The following is a 10,003-nucleotide window of genomic DNA, read 5'->3' as shown; positions in this document are numbered from 1 at the left end:
TATGTTTTTAAATGCTGTGCGTTCTAAGTGGTCCGATTGCATATTTAGCAGGAAGCATGATATTCATTTTATGCTTTGCATCATGGATGTCTGAATACGTGATTGTTTGCAGAACCTTATTAATTAGAAGGAGTTTCCTAATGGAGACTTCTAACCTTCTTGATCCCAGGACCGTCCGAGGTGCCACTGTTTACACTGCGTCTACTACTGAGTTACAGCTAAGGAGGGGTTTGACAGAGCAGGACTGACAAAACACCAGCCTTTAATTAACTGCTAACAAGCTTACAGGAGACCTGTGTTACTGTTTTCTGCATACAGGCTGCTGATATTCACTCATCAAATTAACATGCACATATCATTGAGCAACAGGAACATGCATGTGCTATTGCTAGCCAAGGTATCCCTACACTTACTTTCATATCATAGTTTACAAAGAGTACAGAAACAAGAAAACACATCCCCTCTTGTAGGCTGCAGTTTACAAAGGTGAACATTGGGTTTAATAGCTGGTTAAAGTATGCAAAGAGTCCTGTGTCTTGTCCTTTGACATTTTCTTTTTGGACAGTTTGACCTTATTTAGGATGGCTAGCAGATGTAATGGTACATCACGTGAGCATATCCCTGAAAGATCCCATGTTGTAAAAGGCATCGCTGCCTCCCTCCTGCTTCTTACTACAACAAGAGCAGATATTTTTCAATCATGAAAATGTTAAGAACATTTGTAAATATTACAAAATATATTACAAAATCTGTTTTTAATATGTTCAGGATTTTCAACAATAATTCATGTGGTTAATCCAGTTTAAATGAGAGATTACGTGATCACTTTTAGTTTCTGTGCTAAAAAAATGTTGACACGTTTACAGTATTTGCAGTGAGGGTTAATTATTGTGTGTCTGAAAGTTACTAACAGGTGGCTCTTCATAGTTCATATAGAAACTAGAGAGCCTCTCACCTGCAAAAGCCTGGGGTCACGTCATGGGAGGTAAGCCAACTCTGTGGTCTGAGAGGACACCTTAAGCATGTCACGTTAGAGGTCAAACAGCAAAACAATAGCATGTTCACTTTTTGTGCGGCTTTCACTGCTGGAGGAAAGTTATGATTGTGAAATATGCAAATCATTTTTTTCTACAGATTTGGAACCATAGTAGTAATTATTCAAATAAATGATTTAAGATTAATAAGATGTTTGCAGTTCCCAAGGGATTTAGTTTTTTTTGCAGTAGCTCATTAAGAGCAAAAGTAGATAGAGAGATGAAAATAAGAAAATGATGTTAAATTACATTTAATATAAAATGCCATGCAATCATCTGAACCTATCATCATAGTAAATTCCATATATATATATAACTTTGACCTATCATATCTAAAAACAGGATAGAACTTAGTATTATAAAGTAAGTGTAAAATCACAAAGAGAAAATAAGGTACATATAATACAAGATATAATTATGAGAGCTGATAAATGAATCCACCCCTGACAGGGCTCTGTGTTGTGTCTACATTTCCCTCTAGTGGGGAGATCAGGCCTTTAGAGAAGACCGTCTTTACACCTGCAACAATAACATGGTGCATGTCTGCTTTAGGAATATATTTATGTTGTATGGTTGTGTCTTTCATTTTAATGAGTTTAGCTTTAAAGATATACTGGTGAAGTAATGCACATGCATGTATTCACAAAATGGTTAGAGAAAACCAATAACAGATCCCAGAAGTACATTAACGGTCAGAAACAGGCAAAGGCGTATCAATAGCTGCGAACATCGCTGTGGTCGAATAATTGCTGGACAGTGTGTGTTCTATTCTGGCCATGAATGATGGCATTTATGAAAAGTGTAGTGTCTACCCATCATCTAGAAGCACAACAATAACATCCACTGTTCTCCATTAAGTTCCAACAGCTGCTTATAAAAAAGAAAAGACTTTTGTTACTTTGTGTCCCTTCCAGCTCCTTCAAGTCCACAACTTCTCTGAATATTTCCTCTCAGAAGTGAGCAGTCTCTTTCAGAGGCTCCATCACTCGCTTTATTCTTCCACCCTTCCCTCTAAAACAGTTTAGCAGCATACCATGAAACTGCTGCCAGACCGCGCTACTGTGAATGCAGAGCATTCATTTGTGAAATTCAATTTGTTTTATCCACGTAAACAGACACTGGATATCAAATGGTGTAATCACATTAGGTATGGAGAGCACCATGTATCTTTTTAGAGAGTAATATATGCTCCTTCCCAGAAAGGTCTGACGCATGCAGCCCTGCCAGGCACAGGGAATGAACATATTAATCTTACATCCTCTAGAGGGATGTGTACAATTAGATGGTGAAGAAAAAGACTGTATGTCATATCTGGCACAACAGACAACAGTGTAATAAAATATCTGAAATCCACTAATAATAGCAATAAAATAGAATAAATGAAGGGAGTAGGCTTTCTTATATGTACTTTTAAAAAATGAAATGAACAGAAAGATAAAACAGGATGTGAGCAAAGACCTGTCCTTTGTCTGTGAGGGGCCTTGGGGGGATGGGGTTTATTTGCCTGAAGCACAGCAGATGTCGGGATGACAGGAGGGCTTCCCCACACCCCTCCATCACAGGACAGCAACACTTTGCATCCAACCAGTCGCCATGGAAACCAAGGCAAAACCTGGAAATAAACCCAAAATGTGCATAAATTGAGTTATAAATTGAGCAAAATAACAACACTAAAACAGGCATAATAACAAAGGATATGTAATGGTACTCTTCTGGGCCAATCTTACAGCTATATTCTTATGATGACAGTTCATTTTCCTTGGGTTTCCCCCCCGATCCCTGCATAGAAAGCCCGTGTGCGTCTGCGCCACAGGCAGCAATCCGCTGGCTCATGTCAGGGTGTCTTTTTCTCTCCAGCTGATTCACGGAAATTAACACCATTCCTTTGCTTAGTATTGGGCGGAATCCTCTGGGAGGCCGACACCGAGAGAGTGTGGCGTTTGCTGAAATCACATAGGCGTGGTTTTGGATGGAGATGTGATGCTCCGTCTGCTCCCGCTGGGTTCCCCACCTGCCCTCACACCGTGTTTGTCACCGAGCCAGCTGCTATTTTCTCCCGAGCTTCGGGCAGTACAGCGTAGATTTTGATAATATTGTAATTTTTTTTGTCACAGTGGGTGTTCGTTTTTGATCTGGGGGTGTAGTGTAATTACATCGCTGTGGACGCCCGGTTTAATCGCCTCCAGAGCGAGAGGCGGTGGCGCACGGAGACAACCCGGACAGCGCGTCGCTTGGCCTCTGCGAACCACAGCGGAGACCCCGGTTCATGTGTAGGACTCTTCGACACGCAGGCCGTGCCACAGCGGTTCTCAAGAATGGAAAATACACGCAAGATTTCCAAAAGATCGCCCTGGCTCTGCCTACTGGTAGTGGCGTCTGTTTTCCTTGTAGTGGACAGCAAGAGAGTCAGACCGCCTCGCTGCCCCTCATCCTGTACATGCACCAAAGATAACGCGTTGTGTGAAAGCGCAGGACTGATCCCTCGCAGCTTTCCCCCCGATGTCATATCACTGTAAGTACTATTTGTTATTGCTTTATGGAGAATTCATAACCAGTGAGTTGTGCTGGTTGGGAGGAGGCTTTTCTGTGGTGGCTGCTGCTCCTGCTTCACAACAATGCATAGCCCAGAAGCAGACTGGAATAACTATTCTTATGAGACACCACAAGTCTTTAACCTGTGTTTTTGACTGCTCCTCCACAGATCATTCGTCAAGTCTGAATACACCGAAATCCCGAAAGAGAGCTTCATCCACACGCCTGCCCTGCATCTCCTGTGAGAAATCTCTCTGGAGCTTTTTGTTCTTCTGTCTTTGTTGCATGGTGTCAGTGCCCAGTGAGGTGACCAACGCCATGTTTAATGACCAAGACATCTTACCCACTGATGTTATTAGAATAAATTATGTATTGATGTGATTATAATAGATGATCAATTGTTTTTATATTAGCATATATGTTGCTGTAGCCTGTGTGTGGAGCTGAAACAAATATAATTTGGGAGAAATATACCTTTGTAAACCATTTCCCTGCTTTTTATATTAGGGTAGAATAGTCCCCTTGTTGAGCATTAATCCAAGACTTACCTTAACATGTTTTTGTGTATATGGTAGACCAGGAGATTTATTGATGGGGAATCCCTCCTTTTGAAGGGGGAATCCCCCTTTGCTTGTGAAACAGGGAAAACTGCAGATACCCCTGTAATAAAACATTGATCATTTTCTTTTGTTGTATTTTGGACACTGTTAAGAAGAAAAAAGTGTTTTCTATCCCAGGTCCATTCAGCTGTCAATGTGGGACCACAGCTTGTTGGTACCTAATTAGTGAAATGTTCTGGATCTCTCTGCACAGTCTCTTCACAGCCAACAACCTAGAATCTATAGACGAGGACGCTTTCCTCGGTCTTCCTCATTTGGAGTATCTGTGAGTAGATGACACCATTATAATATGTTTCTATAAGCAATATTGTCTCAATTTTCATGCATTTATTCCACATATTTTTCAGTTTCATAGAAAACAACCAAATCAAGTCCATTTCACCAAATGCTTTCCGTGGACTGAAAACCCTGGTGCATCTGTGAGTATACATTTCTTGTGCATAAAATAGATCTATTTTTCTTAAGATGCAGTACTAACAATTGGATGATGATTCTGTTTCATTTTAATGTTGAAGGTTATCACTGAGGGTAATTATAAAAGGCTGTTGTTGTAATATACTGCAGGTGCAGGCAAGAACTATTTCAGGGAAACGCTGACACAGATCATTACACAATAATTGTTGCAAAAGAGATTTTTTTGTGAAACTGTGCAGCTGTTGAAATGGTTTAAAACGTCTCCTTCACTGTCAAACATATAAAAGCTAAGAGGCCAATTCAATTGTGACAGATAAAGGAAAGTAAGTTATTTACTGATGTCAACTAAATTACATTTAGCTACTCTCTAAACCCTAGATACCTGTTGAGCATGAATACGTGATGATGTCATGATATTTATGTAAAAGGTCTGTGAAAACCATTAAATAAAATATTACCTAAACAAATGGATTTTCTTTTTTCCTGTTTTAGTTGTAAAAAGAGAAGCCCATACAATGTCCGAGAAGGCTATAAATAACTTTATGTTTCCTCAAACTCACAATAAGCAATGTTCCAGCCTTCAGTCTCCAGGGCCAATATGTGCCTAAGCTCTTTAACAGAGATCCTTTTATTTCTGTGCAAGAAGAATCACTGTGATACCATTACTGCACTCAAATAAACCACTAAATGTTTTTCCAACAAATGAACATACAAACAGTAAAACATTTTATTGTGGAGGTCCATTAAATAGACGATGAAGTGGCATTATATCTGATCAGTTATTTCTCTTCTGTCTTCAGGAGCCTGGCCTACAATAATCTGGAGACTCTGCCCAAAGATTTGTTTAATGGTCTTGAGGCCTTGACGAAAGTGTGAGTATGAATTTAATCCTGCATTATCGGGAAACAAAGAGCTAAATCACATAAGGTTACATAACTGAACATATAATGTATGCTATCGAGGACAATGAGTTCTTCTATATATAGAACCCTGGATCATTATTCTTCTTCAGCCAAGGCTTGAAAAAATGTGTGGGTGGTGCTTTTAACACCATAAAAATTACATGCGGCAGTGAGGAAGAGAAATAGTTCTGCAATCTATCACTCGCTGAAGATGTTCTCTTCTCTTTTGTAGTCCCTCTTGATGTTAATGAGAGCACAGAGTGAAGCTGTGAGGGCCAGAGAGCAACGCCAGCAGTCATACATCAATGACTGCAGTGTTTAAAAATAAAATCCATTCAAAAAAGGCGAGAGCCTTCAAATTAGTTTGGTATTTTTTGTCCCTTCAGAGACTTGCGAGGGAACCAGTTCAGCTGTGACTGTAAGCTGAAGTGGTTGGTGGAGTGGATCTACAGCACCAACGCTACAGTGGATCAGATTTACTGTAAAGGCCCGGCCTCACAGCTGGACAAGAAGATCAACGATCTGGTGCCGCAGTCCTTCGACTGCATCACCACAGGTGGAATACAGAACATAATATAATTTAACATCACAGCCTTTACTGACATTTGCAATGTTGTTTAATATGTGGTTTTGTTTCTCCACAGAGTTTGCATCATACCAGTCCCTGAAGTTTGAATCCATATCTGTGGAGGCATTCTCCTTTGGGAATGACCAGTATGTGGTGTTTGCCCAGCCCTTTATTGGGAAATGCAGCTTTCTAGAGTGGGACCATGTGGAGATGGTCTTCAGAAACTTTGACGACATTGACAGTAAGTAAAGGTTATTTCAAATATGCTGTAGTGTGTTTGTGAATCAGCTGTGTGAGTCTAAGAGGAGCCACTAGATGGAGACAAGACAGACTGTAATATCTTCTGCCTTTCTTTCTCTTCACCAGGCACATCCACAGTGATTTGCAAACCTCTGGTCATTGACGACCAGCTCTTTGTGATTGTGGCTCAGTTGTTTGGAGGCTCACACATCTATAAGCGTGACACCTCTGCCAACAAATTCATCAAGCTCCAAGGCATCGACATCCTGAAAATCCGCAAACCAAACGATGTTGAGACTTTCCGCATTGATGGAGAATCATTCTTCATCATTGCAGACAGCTCCAAGGCCGGCTCTACAACTATCTACAAGTGGAATGGCAACGGATTCTACTCTCACCAATCGCTCCACCCCTGGTACCGGGACACCGATGTGGAATTCATGGAGATCTCCTCCAAACCTCACCTGATCCTGTCCAGCAGCTCCCAGAGGCCGGTCATCTACCAGTGGAACAAAAGCACCAAGCTGTTCGAAAGGCGGACCGACATCCCAGAGATGGAGGATGTCTACGCTGTGAAGCATTTTCAGGTCAAATCCGAACTCTTCATCTGTCTGACACGCTTCATCGGCGACTCCAAAGTGATGCGCTGGGACGGGGCCCTCTTTAGAGAGCTGCAGACGGTGCCCTCCCGCGGCTCCATGGTGTTCCAGCCTTTCTCTGTGGGCAGTTGGCAGTACGCCATCCTGGGCAGCGATTACTCTTTCACCCAGGTGTATCGCTGGGATGCCAAGAAGGGGGAGTTTGTCCATTTCCAGGAGCTGAACATCCAGGCGCCCAGGGCCTTCTCCCCAGTCTCCATAGACAACCGGCAGTTCCTGCTGGCCTCCAGTTTCAAGGGGAAAACTCAGATTTATGAACACCTGGTCATCGATCTGAGCACCTGAATGTTTGGGCTGGTTGTTTGAGAGGTTTGTGTTTGTCGCAGCAGACAACAGTGCAACAAACAGGTGATCCTAACTTGAGCAAGGCAAGCATTACTCTTTCCTTTTTCTTTTTTATATTCATTTCAAATCAATGCATGATACATGTAAAGATACATACATGTATCTCATTCAATATATTTGACTGAGATGCATGCTGAGTTCAATGCATGCACCTCAAGTTAGGATTACATCCAATATGTTGTCGAGACATTAATGCATGACCGGCCTCACACAGGCCGTCCCACCCTGACGAATGCAACATCCTTGCTCATCAACAAATTAAATATTGCCAGTAGGGGTTTTTTTTCAGCTTTTTCACGTGACTCAGCAATGTTTATACATTTGTAATCTCATATATTTATCTATAGAAAATAATGAAAAGGTACTTTTTAACCTATTATTAACATGTTTAACAAACCTGCCAAAATGAGATGTTTACATTTGTCTGTCTTTCCACTTGTATTCTTAAAGATTTGTAAATGACGCTTTTGTAAGTTTAAGAGGGACCACGCTAGTTAGATACATATTTGTTACGGAGAATAATTTTAAATTATTGTTTATCATTTGGAAAACATCAACAGAGATGTTGTGTGAGAATCTACCTGTAAATCTTTGCGTCTTACATTTTGATCGTTAATAGTTTGTATAATGTTTAAAGTATTGAAACTACAGTTTTTCAGAAGTATGGAAAACATTTTGGGCACACAGGAACTATTTTCACACACTCAAAGGAACTGTTCATAATGCTTTACCTTTGACTAACACGTATCCAAAAACAAATATTGTGACAGGTCTATAATTAAGTTATTGACTAAAATCATGCTATTTAGAGTCAATAAAGTTTACATTATTAATTGTGACATCTCATCTGAGCTCCCTGCTGGCACTGAGTAGCATGACATTGCTTCAGTGTGATGTGCACAACACGCACTAACACATCATCTTCATTGCTTTGGGAAAATTGTAATCTTTGAGTTAGTTGTGTCTGAGAAATAAAATAAAAATAAATACAAACAAATAAAATCCTTTTTATTTTCTCCAACAAAGTGCACGCCTCAATTCTACAAAGCAGCACATTACAATGTAATGGAATAAATACAATAAATCCGCTGAATAAAAAAAAAAAAAGAAGAGAAACACAAGCGAGGAGATACACAAGTACCTGCACAATCACACGGGTGGCAGGATTCAAATCGGGCTCTTCAGAAAGGCTCAACGAGACACACTGCTTCTTTCAGGCTTTCATGCATCTTCACTCATTTGGATAAAAACGTTCCATCCTCCGCTTTCGAAAGCAAACCAATTTAAACCCTGCTTTGTTTTGTAATTGAGGACTACCAAACTAACATGAAAGAAATACAGGTGCATACTCTCATGTTCATACACATCACCCAGGAAAACTTGTGCAACTGCAGCAGGATCTCCACATCACCTTCCCACTGCTGAAAGAAAATATAGTGAACACATTTTCAGTTTGAACCAAAGTCACTACTCAAGTCTGTGTGGCGCAACTTAGTGTTTTTTTTTCCATAGGCAAATAAAATATAACATAAAAAGGCAAGGGATAACATCCCTTAATACTCCACAAAATAATTTAGTGCTCTTTAAATAAAATTAAAAACACTATTTTCATATGGTGGCTCTTAAAAAAAACCTCACAGACTGAAACGATAATGCTTAAGAGACATCAATAATGTTAGGAAAGAACTGAAAACCATGGAAAAACACATATTGACAATACATTTCTGTACAGAACGCAAAATTAATATACAATACAGTACCTGCAGATGTTATGCATACAGTACAACTCTCTTTTTACATAGTTTTAGTATGGGCTCCAGCCTGATCTATATACTGACTTATCACAGGTGGAAAAGCGGCGGCTATTTTAGCTTTCAGTAACTTTAATGGTTATTCAGCGAGGACAGTAGATCGTGTAGTAGGCGTTTAGAAAAAGAGATTGAAAACATTATTGCAGGATGTTCATCTTCAGTTGCATACTGCATTTGTTACTTGAATGTGTGCTATAACGAGGAGCAGCGGGCTGATGAGAGAGGCAGAGGGCCGGACGGAAGAAAAAAAAATAGGAGGGGGTTAGCTGTTTTTGCTATCTCTCCGTCACAGAGGTTAAACCTTGCGTTGTCTCTCTGATCCACTACCCTGTACAGTACATTCATGGCCAGTATTGCACGTTACCAGCCGAGTCCACCCTGATTGCGAGGTGAGGAACCTTCAGTGCTGAATTTTGTCCTGTAAGTCAACACTAATCCAGTGATGAGATGAGACTGACCGGGACTCCATCTGCCGTCACAGTTTGAGCTCATTGGCAATTTTGCAGGCGATATTCTTAAAGGCGATGGACGTGCCCGATATCCTCTTGAAGCGCACGCCGTTGAGGGAAAGGCGGGGCAGCTTGCACACCTCCATCTCCCATTGGACCAGGTTGTCCTGGCGAGCGTCGCCGTGGACACAAAACAGCAGGAAGCGTTCGCGCTGCTCGTAATCGCAGCTGTTGGCGTCCAGAACCTTTCGGATCTCCCTCATCATCTCGGCTGGCTCCATGGAGGAGGTGGTCTTCATGCTCCAGGTGAAACGGAGCGATCGAGGCTTCGAGTCCCGACTGCCGTCCTCCTTAGTGTCGCCTGACGCACTTCTACAAAGAAGACAGAGAGAGAGGTGGAGAGAGGCTATGAAGGAGGTGGCGGTTGTT

General features: G+C 41.1%; 2 protein-coding genes across 2 annotated transcripts in view; one reads left to right on the top strand and one right to left on the bottom strand.

The window, feature by feature from the left end:
• Window positions 1–2,862: 2,862 nt before the first annotated feature.
• Window positions 2,863–8,316, top strand: LOC134858759 (leucine-rich glioma-inactivated protein 1-like). The gene is made up of 8 exons (XM_063874849.1): window positions 2,863–3,546; window positions 3,736–3,807; window positions 4,380–4,451; window positions 4,534–4,605; window positions 5,401–5,472; window positions 5,889–6,058; window positions 6,147–6,311; window positions 6,437–8,316. The coding sequence occupies exons 1-8, from the start codon at window positions 3,350–3,352 to the stop codon at window positions 7,252–7,254; spliced, it is 1,638 nt and encodes a 545-aa protein (XP_063730919.1). The 5' UTR covers window positions 2,863–3,349; the 3' UTR covers window positions 7,255–8,316.
• The window catches only part of LOC134858758 (serine/threonine-protein kinase MARK1-like), a 26,971-nt gene continuing 25,269 nt past the window's right edge, over window positions 8,302–10,003 (bottom strand). Inside the window, 1 exon segment of the mRNA XM_063874848.1 lies at window positions 8,302–9,946. Within this exon segment, the coding sequence (XP_063730918.1) occupies window positions 9,601–9,946 (346 nt within the window). The 3' untranslated portion in view covers window positions 8,302–9,600.

The sequence above is a fragment of the Eleginops maclovinus genome, chromosome 22 (genome assembly GCF_036324505.1).
Source record: "Eleginops maclovinus isolate JMC-PN-2008 ecotype Puerto Natales chromosome 22, JC_Emac_rtc_rv5, whole genome shotgun sequence".
Classification (NCBI taxonomy): Eukaryota; Metazoa; Chordata; class Actinopteri; order Perciformes; family Eleginopidae; genus Eleginops; species Eleginops maclovinus.
The sequence above is the reverse complement of the archived record's forward strand: the minus strand, read 5'-3'. Positions and strand labels throughout refer to the sequence as shown.

What these genes read in the sequence shown, in the direction of transcription:
- LOC134858759 (XM_063874849.1), top strand. Translation starts at nt 3,350, where the DNA reads ATGGAAAATACACGCAAGATTTCCAAAAGATCGCCCTGGCTCTGCCTA. An exon ending in CTGAAAACCCTGGTGCATCT is followed by an intron (nt 4,606 to 5,400) that starts GTGAGTATACAT and finishes TTCTGTCTTCAG; the next exon opens with GAGCCTGGCCTACAATAATC. An exon ending in CTTGAGGCCTTGACGAAAGT is followed by an intron (nt 5,473 to 5,888) that starts GTGAGTATGAAT and finishes TTGTCCCTTCAG; the next exon opens with AGACTTGCGAGGGAACCAGT.